Source organism: Sarcophilus harrisii, chromosome 1, assembly GCF_902635505.1.
Source record: "Sarcophilus harrisii chromosome 1, mSarHar1.11, whole genome shotgun sequence".
NCBI lineage: Eukaryota > Metazoa > Chordata > Mammalia > Dasyuromorphia > Dasyuridae > Sarcophilus > Sarcophilus harrisii.
In genome coordinates, this window is record NC_045426.1 from 184,614,735 (window position 1) to 184,639,503 (window position 24,769).

The 24,769-nt window shown below is 31.7% G+C and overlaps 1 protein-coding gene across 1 annotated transcript in view; it reads left to right on the forward strand.

Moving 5' to 3' along the window:
* ADGRV1 (adhesion G protein-coupled receptor V1) overlaps window positions 1-24,769 on the forward strand; it is a 668,591-nt gene that overhangs the window by 131,753 nt on the left and 512,069 nt on the right. Inside the window, exons 36-50 of the mRNA XM_031938764.1 lie at window positions 779-878; window positions 1,689-1,868; window positions 3,321-3,484; window positions 5,277-5,370; window positions 7,447-7,525; window positions 7,654-7,792; window positions 10,166-10,307; window positions 13,804-14,066; window positions 15,839-16,014; window positions 17,177-17,301; window positions 19,699-19,859; window positions 19,946-20,092; window positions 21,939-22,049; window positions 22,816-23,080; window positions 24,037-24,159. Coding sequence (XP_031794624.1) covers window positions 779-878; window positions 1,689-1,868; window positions 3,321-3,484; window positions 5,277-5,370; window positions 7,447-7,525; window positions 7,654-7,792; window positions 10,166-10,307; window positions 13,804-14,066; window positions 15,839-16,014; window positions 17,177-17,301; window positions 19,699-19,859; window positions 19,946-20,092; window positions 21,939-22,049; window positions 22,816-23,080; window positions 24,037-24,159 — 2,269 coding nt within the window. The remainder of the gene's footprint in view (window positions 1-778; window positions 879-1,688; window positions 1,869-3,320; window positions 3,485-5,276; window positions 5,371-7,446; window positions 7,526-7,653; window positions 7,793-10,165; window positions 10,308-13,803; window positions 14,067-15,838; window positions 16,015-17,176; window positions 17,302-19,698; window positions 19,860-19,945; window positions 20,093-21,938; window positions 22,050-22,815; window positions 23,081-24,036; window positions 24,160-24,769) is intronic.

Consider the following 24,769-nt stretch of genomic DNA (forward strand, 5'->3'; position numbering starts at 1 on the left):
ATACACCAAAAAATAAAAATAGATATAACAAAATTATAAAGATCAAGATATAATGAAGAGATATGATCGAACAAACCCAACCAAATCTTTTGTGGAAGTAGAAGATTCACAGGTGTTACACATTATACATGTTTTCAGACTTTTTCAATGTATCAATCAGTTTTGTTGATTTTTTCCTTTTTTAAAAATAATATTTGTTTTATTGGATGGCTTTCCAATAGGAGAGGAAATAGAAAGAATGCTTGAGATAACTATGATGATTCAGGAAATAGCATTAACAAAAACTTATTATTTTTTTAAGGAAGTCACAGGGATGGTTTGTGTTGCTTCAAGGGAATAAATTAACATACTTTCCCCAGGAATTATGACATAGTTGATTTGATTAATTATCTAGAACGGCATCTTTCAGGGAGCTCCTTTGTGGGGGAAATAAGAAGAGGATATCACAGAGAATACTTGAACCTAGTGGCAAGATGGCAAGTGAGAAGATGGCCACTGCGTAAAATGAAATGTGATCAGAATTGTTCCTAGATACAGTGGGTGAATGAGGTAATCACTAATTAGAACAATAGGAGCTCCAGGGTAGAAGTTCTAGGGAATAGAACAGCCTTGCAACTTCCCAAGTTGTACCTCCCCAATCAGATTTCAACTTCTAAGATGGGAAATGTTATGTGATTATATTTATAAATATGTAAATACTGAGTAGACTTTCTACATGTTAGACATAGTCAATTTTCAATGATGATAATGAGAATTTATCTATCTTTGTATGGAATAGGGATCTCTAAACCAAACATTTTCAGTGCATTTATTGGACGATGACATTCCTGAGGAAAAAGAAGAATATCAAGTGATTTTGTATAATGTCAGAACACAAGGTAACCTAGACTTTGATTAAATTATTTCTATAATTTAATACTATTTTATGAAAGAGAAAAATGGTAATGACCATCATCCCTATCTATTAAAAAAAAAAACAAATTTCATCAATTCTTTATATTATTCTTTTATTTTTCATTATTCTTTTTGATCCAGTTAGGGTTAAATGACTTTCCCAGGGTCACATAGCTAGTATGTATCTGAGTTTGGATTTGAATTCAGGTTCTCCTGACTCCACCTAGAGCCAGTGCTGTACCCACTGTACCACCTAGCTGCTCTGTTATTCTTTTACATTTTTTGTTTTTACAGATTAGGAGTCGTGAAATTGTTATTGCAAAAAAAAAATCAGAACAGCTTGAAATTATTTGCCAATCCCAAATCCATGAAAATTTAGTATTAATGGTTTCTCTGAAAGTGAAGCAGTCCCATTCCTACTAATTAGATTATAAAATCCTTTATGAAGTTGATTGCATCTGTTTTGTACTTTAATTCTATTGTATAGCTTAGACCAGAAGTGCAAGTAATGATAACAGCAAGACCTAGTGAATAAGTTAATGTTTAACTATTAGGAAAATACAAATAGATAGCTTCCATTGTCTAATCTATAAAATTCTAAACATGGGAATGATGTAGAATGTCAAATATAGAAGAGTAAAAATTACAAAAATATAATTCTTTGGTTTTTTTCTTTTTGCATAATTTTTAGCAAATTAAGCATAAAGAACAGAATAGAAGAAAGATATCAAGAATATAGGAAATGATGCTCGATTGTTAACAAAACTTCTCATTCAGTCTGATGACTTTTTCAGGAATCTTCTCAACTGGAATGGCTATAACTGACAGCCAAGGGTATGAAGCTGTATTGACAGTGGAGGCGAGTGATGAACCACATGGGGTTTTGAATTTTGCTCCTTCCTCAAGATTTGTTTTGGTCCAAGAAGCAAATATAACCATCCAACTTTTCATCAACAGAGAATTTGGATCCCTAGGTTTGTATTATCTCAAAAAGAATGAGTTTTTTTTTTTTTATCAGTTTATAATATTTAACTCAGCTTTAATTTGAACATTTATTAAGTGAAATTCTTTCTATATATCTTTCTAAGTACTAGGAAAGATACAGAGATAAGTAAGACTTTATTTCTACCCTTAAGAAATTTACAATGTCATGGAAATGATAAAATATATCCAGAGGTAACCATAGAAACAAACATGACCTAAGTGCCGGGAAACAATAGAAAGTTTGGTTAGATCGGATGTGGCTGTATCAAGTTGTGTAGAGAAAACCAACTTAGAAATCAGGAAGTCTTGAATTCAAGTAGTACTGTGTGTCTCTGGGGTAGTCATTACGTAGAATTACTCTCTTTAAAATATTCATTTAATTTCTTCTCCCAATCAAGATTTAATCTATCTGGGCAAAGATGTCCTTGAATATATCTCAGTATCCCAGTTACAAGCTAAGCAGTTGTCTTTCTTTGCTGCCAGACGTTTTCTTCACCAGGAAAATATATAAATATTTATGGCAGCATTTTTTTTTTTTTTTTGCGATAGCAAAGAATTAGAAACAAAATAGATACCTATGGATTTGAGAATGGATAAGCAAACTGGTTGTGGAATGCTCTGCACCAGTATAATCATACACTAGGACTGAAGAAGATCCAGTGAGAAAGAAATCATTTTCATCAAGAAAAAAAATATTAGAGGCAGCACTGAAATTTCCTTTCAAAGGATCATGCTCCAGAGAATGGCCTCTTCTAGGACGAACATAGTATTTGGAGAACACCAGGGAAAGATAAAACTTGGTCAGGAGGGAAGTCAGGAGCATAGAGGGAAGATAATGAGTTATTTCAGAGAGACTGATCTTGTGGTCTTGATAGGAAATCCTTCTGGAGATTTCCACTAGTTATTTAGAGAGGATAATTGTGAATTTGGGAAAGAAATTAGGAATAGTTTATAATTATGCACTGGACAAGTGCATGAGATCACCAAAAAAGAAGGTGTAAAAATAGATGAATAAAGTAGGGTAAGGAGAGAGCTTTGAGGGGAGGGATATTGCTCTGTTCAAATCTAGAGGAAAGAAGAACTAGTGAAAGGGACAAAGGAGGAGACATTTAGAAAGGCAGAAAGAAAATCAGGAGAATGTGAGATTAATAGTTTCTTAAATCACTTCCAACTAGAGTGATGGTCCTATGAATAAGTTCAATTAAATGCCATCTATGTACAAGCAATTGTGTTAGGTTTTTTGTTTGTTTTTTTAGTCTAGGCCTGTGATTTCATTGGTGTTGGGGAACTTCCAGAGAAATAGATTGTCCAAAGTAAAGGATTGACAAAGGATTATCGAATTGAAAGGATATAGGTGTCTGTCTACTAGGCAAAAAAGATTATATGATAGTAACTTAAAATCTTAAATAATGCAAATTTCTTTTCTCCACCAATGCAACTAGGCATTATAAATATCACCTATGCTACAGTTCCTGGGATGCTTAGTCTAAAGAATCAGACAGATGGAAATTTAGCAGAACCTGGAGTTGATTTTATTCCAGTAGTTGGTTCCCTAATATTAAGGGAAGGGGAAACATCAGCTGCCATCAATATTACTATCCTGGAGGTAAAATTCTTTACGATAATGCTATGTCTTAATAAGCAACATAAGAATGCTGAAGTTTATGGAATATTCTATCTATATTGTTGGAAAGAGACATCTAGCTATGTTTGATCTCTTAGATTATAATTGTATATACACTGAAACTTCCCTCTCCTCCCATGCTTTCTCTTTCTGTACTCTGTTAGGTCATTTTTTGCTTTTATGTAAGATTTCAAACTTGTACTGTCAGTGCTGATATCAAATCCAAAGACTTTTTAAAATAACTGCTTATATTTCTTTGTTTAGTTATTTGTTTAGTTCTATTAAATTTTGCTAAATTTTCCCCAAGAAGTAGGCAATGGCTTTTAGAAAAACATGGCCTATCTATATCTTGAGGAATATCATTTTATGTCCAAAGGATTTATTAGAAAACTTTATAAATTAGATCAAAGAGTGTATAGTTAGGGTAGAGAGAGTATTGTTATAAGCTTGTTAAACAAATGTAGTGTTTGGCCTATGTTACATATTGCTCTATATGGGCCATCTTAAGTTGGTTTTTTATTCATTCCAAGTATAAAGGAATTTCAGCCCTGGGGAGTCTAATCTGATATTAAGTTTATTTGTGGAAAAAAAATGACCTGAAAATTATCTTTTTTTTCATAATTATAGGCTGTTTCAGCATTGTATTTAATAGATCATTATTATATTATAAAATTAAATATTGCATTAATTAAATTATTAGCATATATAAAATTCTTTGTAAAGTTTAAAGTGACATATTATTGATATTATATTTGGGATATTCAGTGCACAAAATTACAGACAAATGAAAAAGATCAAATACTTGAAGTCACTGATAATTTTTTTGCTAAGCTAACATTTAACTTCATATGGTGCTATTGTCATGTATTTGGTACCATAAGATATAGCATTTTGGTGTTCTTTTTCCATATGTGAAATGTTATTTTGTAAAGTTTGTAAATTGTCTTAAATTTCTCTTAGAACTAAGGAGCTTTTCAATTTGAGTCTAAGCTTCTTCCTTTGCTTCCAGAGGCCCATTTCTTGGAAAAATACATCTATCTTCATTACTCTATCCCTCTTGTTTCTACCTCTTTTTGTTTCCCATGTTATTGATTAAAACCTAAAAGTATTGTGATAATAAACAATTGGTAAAGGCAGTGAAGGAACTACTTTTTTTTTTTTTAACTTTGTCTATAGCAGTGGCAAGAAATAGAGATTATTCAATTTTTTAGGTTTTTCCCTATTGGTATATTAATTTTTGTCTACATGTCCAGCCTAATACTGTGCTCTACTAATACTAGAACATTAATAAATGATAGAATAAAATTGTATAAAAATCAAGCAAAAGGAGAAGTATAGTTTTAATTTTTAGTCCACTTGTCTGATTTTTGCTGGACCTGACCTTATCTCTCTTATTTCCCTTGTGTGTGGACTTGTTTCCATCAAAAATATATGATGGATATTTAGCATGAAAATTGTTCATAGTAGATATTTAGAATGCTGGGACTTTTCAGTCTTTCATCCCCATTAAAACTTTTTTATGAACATCTATCTTAGAGACAGTCTTGATAATAATACTATATTTGGCTTGATTGGCATCTATCAACTAGGATTACTATAAATACTTTTGGACATAAGAATAAGGCAAATGTCTTTTCCATCTCATGCTTGTAACTTTAGATTTCCCTTAAGACCATTTAATATGAACATCAACAAGACAATTTATAAAATAGCCTATGACAGGCAAAACTACTTTGAGAGGATAATGAAAAGACTAATGTGTATGCTTTTTCAGGATGACATGCCTGAACTAGAAGAATACTTTCTGGTCAATTTAACATCAGTTGAACTTATCATGGCTCCTCTGACTTCGTTCCCTCCTAGACTAGGTATAATTTTCTTTCTCTTCAATTGGCATTATACAAATTAATTTATTTTATGTTGATAAATGATTTTATTCTAATGTTTCATGTAATGTCAAGAACAAACAAAAATAATTACTTTAGACTTTAATAATTTAGATTTCTCTTTATTTTGTGATTTTTGAATAGTAGATAATATAGTAAACATTTCAATTTTATAAGGTTCTTGATCTATCCTAATTATTTTAGGTTATTTTCATATTTGTCTATCTACTAATCTAAATTTGTTTTTCTCAAAAAGTAGTCAGTGCTTTAATTTGTATATGGCACTTGATGTCTTATTATTTGTTTAAATTAGTTCATTTTCTTTTTAGCCCTTAAGTAGCAAATGATCATGATTCACTATCATTTTTTATTAAACAGCAATCTTATTATAATCTCTGTTTCTTTTTTTTTTTTTAACTTTTCTCCCTTATCTTTCCTCTGCATGCCTTTAGAACTCATTCAATTAATTCATTACAGACTGAAAGGTAAAGCTTTATACACATTTATAAAGATTAAACTCTGTTTAGAATATATAAGAAATATAGCAAAATATAGGACAAATTCCTACTAAATATTTGGAAACAGGAAGGACATGTTATTGTTGTCAGCCTAGTTAACAAGAGTCCCTTGAAATTCAACTCTTCCAAAGGGTTAGGAAGAGAATGTTACTACCAAAATATAAATGTAAATGTAAAAGTGATACTAACTGGAGTCTCTTATTTTTGGTTGAAAGATATAATAGGCTAAGAGAGGTTAGAGCTAGAAAGAAAGAAACAGGATACAAAAGTGAAATAAGCATCTAGAAAAGAAATATAACTTATTCTTAATCTAAGGTACAATTTCTGGGAGTCTTCAGTACTTATTTGTAAATAAATTATTTTCAACTAATTGTAGGTTAATAGCTTTAGAGAACTAATACTTTTTTTTTTTTTTTTAACAAATGTAAAGGTATTATTTCTCATATATTTTCCACCCAATTATTTATACCAATTATGTATATTTCATTCTGAATTATTATTGCTAATTCTATCTAATAGCTATTTTCATTGGATTTCATACTCATGCCAATAGGGAATCTTCAGCTGAAAGAACTAGTTTGTAATTGGACTTGACTTCATTAACCCAAAAAGATAATAATGTGATGGTCACTAAAGTTGCAACCTAGAAAATATTTTCTATGTCAGAGTGCTATGTAGTTTCTGCAAAGTTTAGGGAAATTCTTAATGTTTAAATTCTTTAAGTAGTTAAGAACAATATTTTGACGTTCACAGAGTACTTTCTATAACAAAATTATAAGGCAGTGTAAAAAGAGATATTACTCTCTCCATTTAGCAGATAAAGAAATTGAGGCTCGGAGAAGTGAAGTGATATGACCTTGGTCACATCCCTGGTTCTGCAACCAATATTTACACCTGAATCTTATGACTCCAAGTCCAAGAGCCTTTCTTCCATACCATACCACCTGAATTATTCTCATTCTTCCTCCCAATCCTCTTCCCCTTAACTGGCAATAACATAAATTACAGTGAAATCTTAACAATTAGACATCTTTGGGGAATGAATTATTCTGGATAGCCGCATTGGATTTCTATCCATTTATGAATGAAAGTGTGATTTTTAACCATTGTAAATTTCTTTATCAGTAAAGTTCTACCTGACAGCATTGATGTGAAAATTACATGAGATATAGGTAAATGCTTTGTGTGCCTTTGTAAAAAAAAAATAATATAAGCATGTTATTGTTGTTATCCCTAGAACAGTTAGGTGCAGCAGATAGAATGCTAGACCAGGAGTTAGAACTCCTCTCTCTGAGTTCAAATGTGGCTTCAGATATGTACCAGCTGTGTGACCTTGGACAAATCACTTTAATCCTGTTTGTCTCAGTTCCTTCTATAACATTAGCTGCAAAAGGAAATGGCAAAACACTCTATCATCTTTACCAAGAAAACCACAAATAGGGTCACAAAGAGTTGGACACTATTTAAGTGATTGAACAAAATAATAAATATTATGATCATCATCATCCTCACTACTACTAATATCTGTTTTGCTTTTTAGATTCAGAAGGCTTAACAGCACAGATTATTATTGATGCTAATGATGGAGTCAGAGGAAAGATTAAATGGCACAATACCAGGTAGTTCCTGTAACTAACTGAATTAGTTACATGAATTTGTTTTGTGAATATGTGATTTTATAAAATTAGCTTTGCAACTTTACCACCAACAACATACTTGAAAGTGCATTATTTCTCTTTTTTTTGAGGTTTGAAGTACAAGAATCACAAGGAAGCTTAACACTGGTGGCACACCGAAGTGGAGGGTCACTTGGCCATGTGTCCTTGTTTGTGTATGCACAGAATTTGGAAGCACAACTAGAGGTGGATTATAACTTTACTCCAATGGTAGGAATCAATATAATTCATGATTTATTTTGAAGTCTGTACTAAGGTCATGGTAATGAAAACCTAGTAAAGATGGAAAATTTACGTGCAATTCTATCTTAAAATCAAATTTAATTTTAATATAATTTTAGTGGAACTTATAAAATTAGGCTTATACAATGAGCTCAATACGCTTCTGTTTTTTGAAGCAGGTTATTATATTATTTTTATCATAAATAGAAGTTACTTATTAATGAGAAATACTACTTTTGCATGATAAGATGCAGTGATAAAGTGAGGAAAATCATCTGAATTCTTTGATCTCTTTCCTTTCCCTTTTCCAGCCATCTCTTTAGCATTTCCACTCCATCACCACACTCACTGAGTAGAATTTCCTCCTTCAACATAGTTTCCCTGTAGTAAGAACTATGGGGAGTTTATAGATTAGTGAGACTAAAGTGATGGGTAGAAGTTACAGAAAGGCAGGTCTTTATTATATATTAGGAAAACTTTCTTAATATCAGAACTATACAAAAATGAAATTGGCTGTATCTAGAGATAATAGATTTCCCTTCATTAGAAATCCCCAGGCAACAACTAATTGTATTTTGTATGTAGGTTGGATCATAGAGATCTGTATCAATGCATGGAGGCAGGAGATGATTGGATGAAATTGGAAAATATTTAATGAAATGCAAAATGTATACATGTATATATGAAATATAAAATATATATACAGAAGTAGTGGAATAACATTGGAGAGGTATTTTTGAATCAAATTAATGAGGGCCTTAAATGTGGTTAAGGAGCTATATTTTATCCTTAAGGAAAATTGGGAGGGCCATGGGAGTATCATTTTCAGATCTTTGCATTAAAATATTATGAGTAAAAACTGGATTTAAAGGGGAGAGACTAAAGATAAGATGTTCAGTTAGAAAGCTATATTATATTAGTTACATGAGAAATATTTAGGTCTTGAACTATAGCAAGTGTCCTTTTTAATAAAGAGGAAGCTACAGTAAGTTGTGACATTTGTGACTTCAAAAATCATCATCAGAAAAAAAATTGTCCCCTTATTTTTAAGGAATCTAGCATTTTTGTCACATAAAAGTGCTTGAGTGTTTTAAATTCTAAAATAGGTTTTTAAAAATCTATTTACAGATAGGCAAAACTGAAACCCCCGTCAAAAAAAAAAAAAAAAAAAAAGATAGTGGAGAGATTGCAGTAAAACATGCACATTGATGTATTGTTAAAAGAGCTATAAACTGGTCCCACTGTTTAGGAAAGCCATCTTCATTTTTCCAGGCTCTTAACTATATGATGCACTATTGCCTGAAGGTAATGTACCCATGAAATTAAACCTTGAAGTTTTTTCCCTAGTTGAGCCTCAGGATCAACTACTTCTGCTCACATTTTAGGCTTAGACTGTAGAGACTACCTGGAACTGGGTGTTTTTGATGGTAACTGGTGCTCTTCTCTTGGGTCTTCTCTAAATAGATGAAAATACTTATATCATCAGTAGTTTTCCCAACTTATTTATCCCGGACACGTCTGATCTCTTAGCACTTTGTACTTCTTATATACTTATTTAAACTCGATTTTGTACAGTATTGATCTGTATACACATTTTATAGGCACTGGTGAATTGTGAATTGCATGAAGTCAGACATAACATCCTATTTATCATTTTTATACTGTGAGTTGCACTGAGTAGATGCTGAATCAGAGAAATAACGAAAAAGTATAAGGATTCTATTTTTTCCTATAGATAATTTTAGTGCAATATTTTCATGTGGACTTGTAAGAAATATGTAATATAAATGGTTTCAACCAACAAGTGATATTAAAATTTATAACAGGAGATGGTAATCCCAATAAAGCATGATCATTATCAAAAGTTGGTTATATTTTTCTCAATTATACTGCCTTTGAAATACCGTTTAAAAACATTAACAGTAATAATAATAGCATTTATATGGCATTTTAAAGTTTTTAACCATTATATAAATACTACCTCATTTGATATAACAACCTTAAGAGGTAGATGCTATTATTATTCTTATTTTATTTATGAGGAAACTGAAGCAAAGAGGATTTAAATGACTTTATTCAGGATCACAGTTAGTATATATTTGCATTTGGATTTAAAATCAGGATTTGACCAAAGAAATTATTTGGGGAGGTGAGAGTGTGGTAGGATGCAGTGTCTTAAAAAGAAGACTTGGTCTGAACCAGATATTAAGTATAGCATAAAACCTTGCCACAAAGAGCCAGTATCATGAAGTGAACCTCAGGATATCTTTGTAAGCCATCATACTGTTTTTTTCTAAATAAGTGTTATATAGCAAATACTGATTCTTTTCATTTTAATACTGTCAACATTTTTGTGACCAGATTCTTCACTTTGCTGATAGAGAGAGGCATAAAAACATTGAAATCACAATTCTTGATGATGAAATACCTGAAGGAGATGAAAAATTTTTGATGATTTTAACTAATCCCTCTCCTGGACTCGAGCTGGGGGAAAATACAACAGGTAATGAAATCATATTTTCTCATAGAATTTCTCTTCATTTCTTCTTTAACTTTTAAAATTATCTACATCAAAGTAGACTGGAGTAGTGAAAAAGATTAAGCAATACTAGAGTGTTTGATCTGCTTCACTCTCATTTAGAGTGGAAAAAAATGCTTAAGTTTTGTATCACAATGAAAAATATACATTTTTTGTTTTACTTTGTTATATATATTTATATTTTTAATAATAGCTTTTTATTTCCAAATACATGCAAAGATAGTTTTCAACATTCACCCTTACAAAACCTTGTGTTCCAATTTTTTCTCCCTCTCTTCCACCCACCCCTTCCTCTGAACAGCAAATAATCCAAGATAGGTTAAACATGTAATTCTTCTAAACATATTTCCACATTTATCATGATGTACAAGAAAGATAATATCAAAAAGGAAAAAAATGAGAAAGAAAAAAATAAAAGTAAGCAAACAACCAAAAGGTAAAAATACTATCCTATGATTCACATTAAGTTAGATGGAAAAGATTCAGTGAAAAAGTAGATGGTAATGAATGTTCTTTAATGTAATTTCCATTGATAAGTGCTTAGCCTGGGGGAAAAACAACTAGCAACTCACTTCAGTATTATCTTCTTAGCTATATTATAGGGTAGAAAGTACAATGGAATCTTAAACAGATAGCTAAGTCATTGTATTTCATTTCATCCTCTATAGGAATCTATTGAGTAACAACTAATATTTAATTTTTATTTCAATTAATGTTTAATACAGGAAAGACATTTTTAACACCACAATAGAATTAATCATACAATCTAACACTTTGATAATCTGTATGGAAAATTGTTTCAAAGACTGAATAACGCTTACCATTGAAACAAGTCATCATCTATTCAAAGATGCAATAAAATTCAGCACATAATAAATATAAGACAAGTATAATAAATATAAATAGCAAATAAAATCATTAGTTTACTGTTGACTGGATTCTATGTTAATGTTTCTCCAAAAACATGCCATGGCACATAAGATTTTGGCTCTTGTATTAGTGAAAATAGAAAATTTATAAGTACATAATTCTGTTTGATATTTCTTACTTAGCATACATAGAATGCTTAATATATTATTTACAAAATAAATAAAACTTGACTATGATCCCTAAGGTAACTTTAAAACATATCACACCTTGAATTCACATAAAACTACCACATCTTGAATTCATATAAAAGTACCCACACCTTAAACTCCCAAATTTCCTATAATGTTGCCACCCTGAGACACTCAGGGTGTCATGATTCCTCATGGCATAACTATGAGTTAACAAAAATTGAGAACCATATTGTTTGCTGACTTCTAGGAAGATAAGAAGTGGGTAAAGAAAAGTGCAAATGAAGTTATATGGAAAGTCAGTACTTTAGTGCCTTTGTGTTCCTTGCTGCTCCTTTAAGCCATTGTCTTCTTTTTTTCCATAACACGCCTATAAATACATATGATTTCATGTGAAAAGAGTCTTCAGTTAGAGAAGAAAGAGTGAAAAATGTAAAGAGTTTTAAGCAACATAATCTCTTGCTTTTCATGTATTATTGCTTCTAGCTTTAAAATGAAGATTCTTAAAGCCCCTGAATAGCTGCATAAAATCTACCTGCTATTTCAAAACTGGAATGAAATTTCTCAGGAAAATTATGCAGAGAAAAATATAGGCAAAAAGTTTTAAAAATATTATAGGAAGATGGGAGTGTCATGTAAAATATAGGAGAAAAACACATACATACACACATGTATATGTATATAGAGAGACATACATATACATATCATTCCTGACCCTTTTTGTTTTTATAATTTTCTTAAAATTCTACAATTATACCATTAATTGACACTTTGTCATTCTTAAATAGCTAATATTTAAATAAAACTATTTGAGGGCAACCTATCTAGTTGCATCTTAGATAAAGTATTGGGCCTGGAATCAGAAAGATCGGAGTTTAAATCTGGCTTCAGACAATTAGTAGGTATTTAACTCTGATTAGGTCATTCAAATTTCCCACTTGTAAAAATGGGATGATAATAATAAGCCCCTCCCTCCCAGAGTTGTGAGTATCTAATGAGATAATATTTGTTAAGGGCTTCACAAACTTTAAAATGCTACAAAAATGCAAAGTATCAATATTCTTTAAAAAGTAGTGGATTGTTGTGGTTGTGTAGTGTTTTTCAGTCTTATCCAGCTGCTTGTGATTCCATTTGGGGTTTTCTTGACAAAGATTCTGTAGGGCTTAACATTTCCTTCTCTGGCTTATTTTGCAAATGAGGAAACTAAGGCAATCAGGGTTAAGTGACTTGTCCACAGTCTCACAACTAATAAGTATCTGAAGCCAGCTTTGATCTCAGGAAAAGGAATTTTCTTGATTGCAGACTGGGCACTTAGGTGCCCTAGTAGTGGATTATAATATTTTTATTTTATTTTAATTTTTGCTGAGGCAGTTGGGGTTAAGTGACATGCCTAAAGTCACACAGCTAGGAAGTGTTAAGTGTCTGAGACCAGATTTGATCTCAAGTACTCCTGACTTTAGGGCTGGTGCTCTATCCACTGGGCCACCTAGCTACCCTGGATTATATTTTTATTCTCTTTAGAGAGTTTCTTTGTCATTTTCTGACATACTTTATCAATGGAAGGGAGAAACATAGGTCTGATGGCTTATGGAAATGATCACTGGACTTGGGATCTGGCTGTGTTCAAACTCTGTAGCTTAAGGCAACCATGTGATGATCAGTGCCCTCCATCTGCAAGATAAGGAGGTTAGACTAAGTTATCTCTACTTCTGACCTGGGATGCTAGGCTAAGGTATATGGTCTTCTAGGCCCCTATGGAGGACCATGTAGGTGTCAGTCTGGTTTACATATGAAGATTTCCCAAGAAATCTTTTCAGGTCCTCCCTTTAAGTATTCTTCATAATGTTTATACTAGACTTATACTAGATTATTGCACGCTTTTCTCCTTTATCTCTCCCTTGCCTTTCGCTTCCCCCCACTGTTTTCCTTCTCCTATCTCTCCTCCTTCCCTTTTTTTCCTCTCTTTGATTCTAAGTCCTTACAACTATCAAATAACATATAATCAGAAATAGATAACAATTTTAAGAGAGGAAATGATTCTAAAGAAGATACATTATAATTTACTTTGCTGCAGCACCCTAAGGAGCGCTAGACCTTTCTGTCTTTTTAAATTTTTTATTCCCAGTGTTTAGCCCACATCTTTGTACATGGTAAACAATTAATACTTTTTTCATTTGTTCATTCTGTTCTATTTCTTCTCTCTTTTTCTTTTTGTTCCTTTCTCTTTCCTTTTTTCTCTTCTCTACTTCTCGTCTATGTCCTCTCCATTTAGAAAAGAAGTATTCATTTCAGTTTAACAAGTATTCACTGAATGGCTTCTAAGTGCTTAGCAATTACAGCCTACTGCATATTGATTTCGTGGGGTTTTTTTTGTTTTTTGTTTTTTGTTTTTATTTTGACAGCTTTAATTACCATACTTGCCAATGATGATGGCCCTGGAGTTCTGTCATTTAACAATAGTGAACATTTTTTCCTAAGAGAACCAACAGCCCTCTATATCCAGGAAAGTGTTGCAGTATTATACGTTGTTCGAGAACCTGCCCAAGGATTGTTTGGAACTGTGACTGTACAATTTATTGTAAATGAAGTAAATTCTTCAAAACTATCTGAAGATCTGACCCCTTCAAAAGGATTTGTTGTTTTGGAAGAAGGAGTTCGATTTAAGGTAGGATACTTGCAGATAGTAAAGAATAAAATACCATTTTTTATTAACTGCCTAAAGTCTTTTTGGAAATAAGATGGATTATAAACTGTCAACATTTAAATAAAGAAACCATATTTAGTATATCTGTTACAATATTTTCCTGTTTCTACCACTTATAAATATAAATTATCCAATGAGGGAGTTAAATAATATAGTAGGTCATGTTTTTGTTTTAGAGACTTATGCTACTGTACCTAGACATTCTACATTTTCAAGAACTGTTTTAGAAGCATCATTTTATATATCATATCATTATGAAAACAAATTTCCTACCCCTATCATGATGCTTTAGTTTTCCATGCATTTTTGGCAAGATTCTAGTTAGATGAAATATTACTTGTCTCAAAATATTTATCAGAGTCAATATCTTGTTTGTATACAATAGTAACTGCTTGGAGAATAATGGGAAGAATTTGAATGAAATATATTGTGATGTTTTCTCACTGAAATGGTACTATAACTTATTCACGGATGCACATATATGATGCTATGCCATATATTTTACCTTTCAACTCTTCCTTTAGAAAGTATTCTCAATAGAAAGCACTGAATAATAATAACCAACATGTATAGTACATTAAGATTTTACAAAGCACTTTATAAATATAGCACTGATTTTGTAGTAAGAACTATGCTAAGCCTTCCACAGTTATCTCTGTCCCTCACAACAACCTTGGGATTATAGGTGCCATTTATTATTAACATTTTGCAGATAAGGAAATTGTGGCAGTTCTGCCTCAGTTAAGTAACTTGTCTAGGGTCACATGTTCTGAATTGGAATTTGAAGTAAGATCTTTCTGTACCTTAAAGCTGCCTTTCTGGTATAAGAATCTGGTCTCCTTTGTTTTGTTTTGTTTTGTTTTTTATCCTGAACATTTCCCCAATATTTTCTACCATTCTTTTCAATCTCACTATGATTGGGAAGTTACCAAGTGACTGTATGTATTGATTTGATTTTGAGGATGTTGTTGAGGTAAATTTTTCTACTTCAGCTTTTGTAACAAGTGTCGGCGTATAAACTGCTATTATATTCATGATGATCTTTTTCTTGTGCTCATCTTGGGCACTGTATGTAAGATAATAAGAAGAAGAGTTTCCCACACTGTTGCTTCTTGTTACTTTTGGGTACCTGATGAAAACAACTCTGTCATCAGCTTTGTTTTCTTCCCCAAAGAGAACCTATGTATTTTCAGTAATTCTCTGCTCTATTTTCCCACTGATCTGTCACTGTTGTTTCAGAAATGCAAAGAAAGCCACATAAGGCTACTTTATCTATGTCTTTATTTCATGAGTTGTCATGGTCAAACAATTCATCATCAAGTGGCCATGATCTCCATTTTGAAAATCCAGGGTAGCCTTTTGAAAATTAGATCTGATGATGAGGTGTATTCAAGAATAAAGTTGTAATAGAGTTGGCTTCATGAAGGGCTCTAAATTACAAGTCAAATTGTGATGACTGTAATAAAGAGATAATTGCAGTTTGGGACTTTGACCTGATCTTTTAAGAGCAAAAAAAAACTGGATATGTTAGTTGTCACTTACATACATGGAAGAACTGAGAAATTCTGACAATATAAGCTACATAAATATGCTACCACATTATGAGAGTCTGAAAAAATAATAAGACACTCCATGGACTGGATTATTTTGTTGTCAAAAATTTATGGCTTGTCTCTATGTGTGCTGTGTTGGAGCTGTATATTAATGACTTCATCTTCCTAATTTATTTTCAGACACTCCACATTTCTGCCATATTAGATGCAGAACCAGAGATGGATGAACATTTTGTTTGTACTTTGTTCAACCCAACTGGAGGAGCGAGACTAGGGACACCTATTCAAACTCTCATAACTATTTTGCAGAACCAAGCTCCACTGGGTCTCTTCAGTATTTGGGCACTTGAAAATAGGTATAGTTTATTAATATGAAGATTATAGCTTCTGATATTCACTAGAAAGTATGAAGAAAATGCAGAATGCCAATTTCTCTGTGGGCACAGAATATCAGTAACCTGAAGACATTCAGTATTAGCAATATTAGTATAACGCTTATGTTTCCACTGAAAATATGACATTGCTAGTATTTTACAATAGTGAGAAAATATAATATTGAAGCAACTAATTAGCTAAATGTGAATATTTTAGCTATTTATTTAACTTAAATATATTTTCAGCATTTCCATTAGTTGCTGTTTTTCTGCATTTAATTTCTTGAAAATAAACTGTTTCATTCATAACATCTTATATTTGCATAGCATTTAGCAGTTTACAAAATGCTTTCTCAGGCATTATCTCATTTAATTCTTACTGTAAGGATGGGTATAGAGGCTGAATCTGTGATTTCATTGGCATAAGAAACTCCAGAATTAAGGAAACCATCTCCCTCAATGCAAATTGTTGTCTTCTACATAGCTTTTAATCCTAGAAAGCTGTCTGTCACCCTGAAATGTTCTGTGCCAAAAGGGTTATGCAGTCATTATATAGAAGAGATGGAATTTGAATTCATCTCACTGTTTCCCAGGCAACCTAACTATCCATTATGCATCCTTCTACAATGTGGTTATGTATATAATACACATATTATCTCCATGATCAAACTGAGTCTTTGTTATTCCCAAAGTTCCATAGCTGGACAGTGACAAACTCAGACTTAAGTCTAGTTTCTTGATTTCAGGTTCAGGATTCTTTATGCCATATCCATTGACTCAGACTAGTCTTTAACATTTTTCAACTTGCATATTATTATTTTACAGAATTCAGGTCCACTAATTCAATAAACATTATCATGCATCTTCTCTCTGCAGGACAGTGTGGTAATTGTTGAGAGACATACTACACAAATAATATATATTTTCTTTGTTTTAGACAAATGTAGTTAATGATTTATTTTCAGTCTTATCCTAATGTCATAAAACATGTTAGCATTATGTATTCTATAACGAAAAGAAAATTTACTTGCCATCAATTATGCTTCATTATTTATTTCATGCTCATGGAATAATTGCTGAATATCAGTTGAATATGAAAATGAGACTGTTTTCTCACCTTTTAAATCTTACTTGTTACTTTTAGAGCCACAACTGTCACTGTTGAAGAAACCAACAGGACTGTTTACTTAAGTGTGTCCCGAAATAATGGACTTAATTTAACTGTGAGTGTGGAATGGGAGACTGTGTCTGAAACTGCCCTTGGCATGAGTAAGTTCAGTTCCTTTTGAAAACAAAACCTCAAAGATTCCAAATAACGATTAATTTCTTTTTATTTCAATTGTTAGTCATTTTGTTGAAAGTTGAGAAAAAGCAATTAATAAAGGTATCTTGGAATGTTTAATTTGTTATACAAAATAATTTCTCCTTTAAGAGTTCTTCTATTGCTTTTCATATTCTGTTGGGTTTCCAGGACTCATTTTATTTTAGAAAGCATTATGATAGCTTCACCAACACTTAGTTTTTGAGAATTCAACTATACATACATGGCATAAGGGAAATAGGGGCAGAGATTGAAAGAGACAAAAGCAGAAATATAAAGAAAGAGGGAGGGCAGAAGAGTCAAGGAAGGGAAAAAACACAGAGACGGAGAGGATTATTGGTCCATTTTATGAACATTTGCCCTGGTTGACTAAAAAATAGGACCTGAGTCTGCTGCTTTTTTAAGTATTAGTATTTTCATATGCAGGATGATTCTAGAAATATCTTTTTCATCAAGCCACAACTCTTCATTCTGGTGGTCTGGGAAAGTTAATGACAGGAAAAATTTTTTAGTCCTTCCTAGTCAGCTAGAAAGCCCCTGCTATATTCCTTTTGAACTTCTTGTGCCCTTGGTTATCTCTAGGTAAAACAGGAAGATTGTATGTAAAATAATTAGCACTTCTGGGTGAATCCTATTCAGAAGAATATTTCCTTCTAATTAACAAGCTTTCAGGCCAAGTTTTTACCTCTTTTAATTTTTTCCTTTTTGAATAGTAGTACCAGGCCTGTTTTTTCCCCTTCCTTTTCTATGTGTTCTAAAAATAAAATTTGTACTCAGTTGTTTCTAAAACAAAGATTTAATGTACCTAAACAAAGCTTTATACTACAGTTGCTTAAAGATGGTCTACTGTATTCTGGGTAGTTTTTAAGAGATTTTTAAAGATAATATTGATTGTACATAAAGTACACCTTACTGATTTTATACACTACATACCAATGTAAGTTTTATTTTATCTGAAGACTTTTAAATTTAAGAATTAGCTCTTTCTTTAATCACAGATATATTGTCTTCTTGTCTATGTAAGACTATTAAGTGTTTTAGGAAAATACAGTGGGCAAACTTTCAAAATATCTATTTTTGTGTGAAGATGAGGACTTCACAAAGTGAATTTTTTTTTAAAAAAGGGAAAGTGTTAAATGTTTTTAAGAATATGCTTACTTTATTAAGTAGGCATAATGTCAGCATAGTAACTGATATACAAATTAAGTTTAGCTTCAACATTTATATTATCTATTGCTTACTGTCTCCTAATTGGTATGATTAATATCTTTTCTATGGGCAGCTCCAAAGGTAGAGAGCCATTAATGTGAAAATTTCCAACTTCTTTTTACTCTGTTTCAGAAAAGAAGTCAATCTGATGGACATTTATTTTAATTGTAAAATAAATATAATAATTTAAAAATATGAAAAATTTTAGCTGACATTCAATATGTAGTTTTCTCTTGTACACTGCAAAATTTTTCTGGATATAGCAGGGTTTTAGCTGAAAACTCTGATCAAGAGAGCCAGTTAAAGAATACAAGGCTCTTAAGATATCTGTTAGATACTATTTTAAATATGTATTTAAAATATGTGACAGTATTGAGCGATTAAGTATTGAACAATATAGTCTTTATTTCCTGAGATAATAACTGAGACATGCTGCATAGTGGTATGTACCTTTTTAAGAGGTCTTTTACTTATTGATTTTTTTATTTTATTTTCTTTTTTAATTCAGCAAACTTGTAACTGCTTACTACATTCAGGGTACTTCATCTGACAAAAATGAAATGATTAAATATACACACATACAGTGTGCATATATGTATATAAAGTTAAATCTTGAAGGCATTTATATTCTGAAATTCAAATGCATACCCTATGGCAGAGAACGTATACATACATGTAGATCGGTTGACTATTTTTATTAATTCCACATATGTCATACTGATACATATAATTTAAAAGCTTTTTTCTTATGTGTACAATTGGATGATGCCAATTTTTGAGTATTTAGCATATTTTCATCAATTTTTCATATGTAATTCATATACGGTTACTAGTATGCAAGATTTTATTATTCAAACTTGTGTTTCATGTTTTTTTTTGTTTATTATTTGGACCTGTTGGGTTAGAAATCCCTGGCAAATAATTTCCTTAAAAGGACAACTTTTTTAAATATTAGAATTTGAAATTAATTGCTAGGAATACTTTTAATTAAAAAAAATTTGCCTGAGCAAAATTTACAACTGAACTAATAATAATCTCAGAAATACAGGCATTCATTGATTTCCAAATCCAAAAGTTAGAGAATATTTTAAAATGTAAAGATTCTTCTAATGTAAATATATTTTCCTCTCTTTCAGGAGGGATGAACAGTGTACTATCTGTCTTTCAAAGTTTTGATACAGCCTCTAGCTGGTGTTTCTTTAAATTAGGAGAATCAATATATGGTATAATGTTAAGAATATCCTCCCAACAATTTTCTTCTCTCTACCGATGGCAAGGAATTTTCATTCTAATTGAGGTAAATATTGGTTCTTTTAGTTTTAGATAAATTAGCTAACTGTATTTATCTATTTCTCACTATTTTTCTTATTGTTTATTTCTTAGGATATTAATATACAAAACCCTAAAAGCTGTGAGACATTTTATATCAATGGTTCTCCCTATGTTGTGATTACTCATGGAGAAAAAGATGGAGAGAAACCTTCTAAGAATAGCATATATACCATCACATCTGAATTCAAATTATTCCTGGTAAAAAAGTTAATATTTTGCATATAAAATTTCTTAAGAAATCAGATTTTTATAATTTTGTTTAAGTATCATACCATATATGCTCTAACTTTAATTGGAAAGAAACTTCCTCTTTTAGAGTAGTAATTTATCACCCAAGACTCACTAAGATTCTAGGTGTTACAAAGGCTAGATTTCTCTAGTTTCTGTGCAAGGGTACTCAAGGTGCATATAGTTAGAGAAAACAGCCTTGATTTCACCCCCAGAAGGTTCAGAAACTGCATAGGAGTCCACAGATGGATATTGAAACAAAAAAGATATTTAGAGGACTCACAATAACCTATTAATAGGTGTAAAATAGAACATTCAGAATTATTCTCTTTAGAAGGAACTGAATTTGGCCTTGTCATAGAAGTAATACATTGATTTTTTTTTTTTTTTGGTGGATCCTTAGATTTCTTAGTAGGTCCTATACAGTCCCTCCAAAATTCTTAGTTTCCTCTATAGTTGCCTCCCAGGAGGCAAACAGATTTTGGGGTTGCTGAGCAACCTGATATTATAGGAGCTCCCCCTGCCCCATTTCCTCAGAGACCCGTTATGGTCTTGTGGTACTACTCTGACATCTCAGACTCCTGCTGAAGGGAAACATCCTTTGTAACTCTTAGACATCAATTTTCTTCTCCTTCAAGATAGTTTGAGTTATTCCTTGTAATAGTTAAGGTTGACAAGCTTCCAACTTCTCACATCCCCATGATATGACTTTAACCTTTCTGGCTCTTCTGGATACAGGAGCTGACTCTCATTCTCTTTTAAAGACTAAGTCTTCAAACTCTTAAAGTTGACTTTATTCTTGTGCTTGAGTTGCTCAGGAAATTATTTTTTTTTCTGACTAAAAGGCTTGATTTGGTAATCATATTTCCTAAGAAATTGAAATCCCCTATCTAATACATAAACTTTCTCTGTTCTAATCTAGTTTAGGGAAAAGGTAGGAGAAAAAAAGAGAAAAAAGATCTGGTAGTGTGATTGTCGAACTTCTACAAACTGTTTCAAAGGGGTGGGTCTTCTGATAAAAGTCCAACCTCCTGAATCATCTTAATAAAGACAATAGGCCTTGGTGAACATTAAGAAGATATTTTCTTTCCTTTTTAAAAAAAAATATTTTATTATGAAGTTAAGAAATGAAATAAATATTTTGTAACAGAATAGAATAGAAAAAGATGATTATATGCAAAACTGAAAATTCATTATGCACAATTTGCTATTCCTTTTAAATATATAACAAAGTTATCATATATAACTTTCTTCCCTCCCCTTTTTTCTTCCTCCTTGTCCTAGAGATAGCTAACCTTAGAGACAAATATCTGTGTATGTATTATATATGTATATGTACCTGTATGTGCACATATATATACATGGGTAAAATCATTCTATTCATACTTCTATTTATCAGAACCCACATTCTTCTGAAAGCCCACATTCTTCAGGGGTTGAGCTTACCAGATCCTAGGAAAAAGGCTCAAATTCTGTGAAATCATTGAGGTGATTGGGAGAGTTCATTAGATAGGACATGGGAATTCTCTCATCAGTCATCCCACCTTCCCGCCTTCTACTTCCTCCCTTAGAAATGGGTCTCTCTAAGAAATTTGTCATATGTTTCTTTAGTTAGGGACCACAGAATCATAGATCTATATTTCAGGATAATACTTTTCATGTCTTCCTTCAAATATATATAAGAAACCAATGAAAACTTAGAACTCACAGTTCTCTAAATTGTGTTACAAGAAAAATTGGCTAATATTGATTATGCTTTTCATAACTCAGTTCTCTTTTTCTTAATTTTAATTGTATTGTTATTCCTTCTTTATAGGAACAGACGATTGTAGTTCCAGAAAGTAGCCAAGCAAAACATTTTACTTTAACTAATCAACATTTTTTGATTGTTGCAAGTCAGAAGAAGGATGATTCTGAATTGACTCAGGTTTGATTTTTTTCTGTTTGAAAAAAAAAAAATCTAGGTTTCTTTTTAGTACCATATCTTAGATTTCAGGATTTAAATAAAGTCATACTTAACTGGCAAATAAGAAAATGGAACTTAGTCATTGATTGCTTACAGGTTGATTAAATATTCATTTCTTTTATAAAATTAATTTATTCAGTTTTCCCAAAAAATGCCTTGGTTGAATGCCTAGGAAATTAAATAGTCTGGGTCACTATTTATACTTAAGTCAAGCACTGGTAGCCTTCTTTCCCCTGAAGACTACATGTACTGCTATTATTGAGATTAGATTTGAGCCTGGATGACTCCTTCTCAGAGAGAACTAGGCATTTTCCTATATATTATTTTCTTCTCTATGATGGGTTATAATATTATAGTGAGATTTTTTTCAGTGCCTTATTTCACATCTTAAAACTTTTTTTATAAATTCACATAATAATTAGGTTGCTGTGAACACTTAAGATTTTGTAGGTCTAACAATTTTAGGAATTGGTTTAGTTCCAAATAGCTCACTAAGCAAACAAGAAAAGAAGGCAATTTGGCATCAGTACCCATCTGAGGCTCATTTTTCTCCCTGTCTAAGAAGTTGATTTCCTCTCATTTTTGAAAAAAAAAAGTTTGGCTTATGAAATTGTTTTTGAGCTTCAGGTGAAATAAACCCTCAGAGAATCTCTGTGTGATTTATTAGGCTGTTGAAAGCTCTAAGGTCCTGGTATAAGATGACTTTGTTTTTGAACATCTCCTACAGATCTTCAGATGGGTTAATGGAAACTTCGTACTGCATCAAAAACTTCCTGTTCATGGAGTGCTGAGCATGACCTTGTTTCCCAGGGGAGGATCCATGTTTCTAGCTGTTGCTCCATCTGACCCTGGACTAAATTCCCTTTTATTCAGATGGTCAGACAATGAATTTAGTCACTTTCAAGAAGTGCCCATCATTGGGACAGTGCATGTGGAGGCTTTAACTTCAGGGGATGACATCTACTTAATTTTTGCCAAAGGAATATATCTAGGTAATAAAATACAGCATTTGCCTATGTAGCTATTATTGAAGTCATCTAGTATTTATATGGTACTTTATATGAGAAAATTGCTTGACAATAATTTTTTAGCTAATCCATAAAATATTTCTTTGAGATAGACAGCTGACATATGATATTATAGATAGAGATGAAAATACAGAACCATGTGACTTAAGCTCTGTCATAGTGTGAAGTAAGAAAAGAATTAAAAACACATTAAAATTTTTTATGCATGGTGATCTTTTTGAGCCCCTAGTTTCTTCAGGATAGAATTGAAAATAAACTTGATCTTGATAGATTTATAGTGATGATACAAAATCTACCACAATAAAATCTTAGACATGTAACTCTAAGCCACTTCTGATGCATCTTAACTTTGGAAGCTCACCTGTAGTCAGTGGGTGTCAGCGATGCAGAATGTCTAGGGACTTCGGGTAGTAAAATTATTTTTGAAATTTTCTCTGAATTTGAAAGGTGATTTTTTAAAACAATACTCTCTCTCTTTATATATATATATATATATATATATATATATGTATGGTGTTTTTTTTTTTTTTTGTTTTTTTGTTTTTTTGCTAAGGCAATTGGGCTTAAGAGACTTGCCCAGGGTCACACAATTAGGAAGTGTTAAGTGTCTGAGGCTAGATTTGAACTCGGGTCCTCCTGACTTCAGGGCTGCATCACCTAGCTGTCCCCATATCACTCTACTTTTAGAGGGAAAATGCATTGTTTCTTTAATATAGTCAAACATTGTTTTACCTAAGTGTTCTTGTTTACCATCTACTAATTTTAAGAGGCTAACTATATATACATTTTGTTATAGTATAAAAAAGGATGACCTATTTCTACTTTAGTTATATTTAATATTCCTTCATTATATGTTTTCTTGTATAAATTTTTTTTTCTAATTTTTGCCTTCAGACTTTATTTTTCTTCTTTTCTTGTAGGAGACAAGAGTTCAACTGACATTTTCATCTGGGAGACAGGGCAGTCTTCTTTAAGATATTTTCAGTCCTTAGATTTTGGTGCTATAAACAGGATCCACTCCTTCACACCTACCTCAGGGATAGGTATGGATTAATGTTTAGGAACTTATTCTAATTGTAGCCAGTACTTTCAGATAACAGTAATAATAAAATTAACTTCATTTTAGTTATAATAAGTTTTGATTCATTTCTGTAGGAATAGAATTGTGGGAATAAAGATATTCAAATTAGATTTGATAGGCTATGAAGCAACTGACATGGACTTGAATTGGGATTTTTGATTAAGATTTCTGTCTTTCCTAGGATTGGAGAATCCTTACACTTAATGAAACATTAACTTTAGGTTTTGATCTTTTCATGATTTTCTCCAGTTTCAGCTTGAAATGCAATAAATTAATTAAACAAATAGAAAAAGCTATTAAAAGGAAAATTTAGAGTTGTAACATAGATGTAACGCTGGGAAGGAATCTTTAAGGTCATTTAATTCATTCCTCTCATTGTAGAAATGAAGAAATTAAGACCTAGGGGCCCCAAGATCACATGGACTTTAAGTAGCAGGGCTAAGAAATAAACCCTAACTTTCTAACTTTAAAATTAAAGCTGTCTTTCATGTTGCCCACTTTGAGAAACTGAGGCATGACATTAATTGACTTTTATGTATTGTGAAATTATAATGAAGATAGAGAATTGCTAT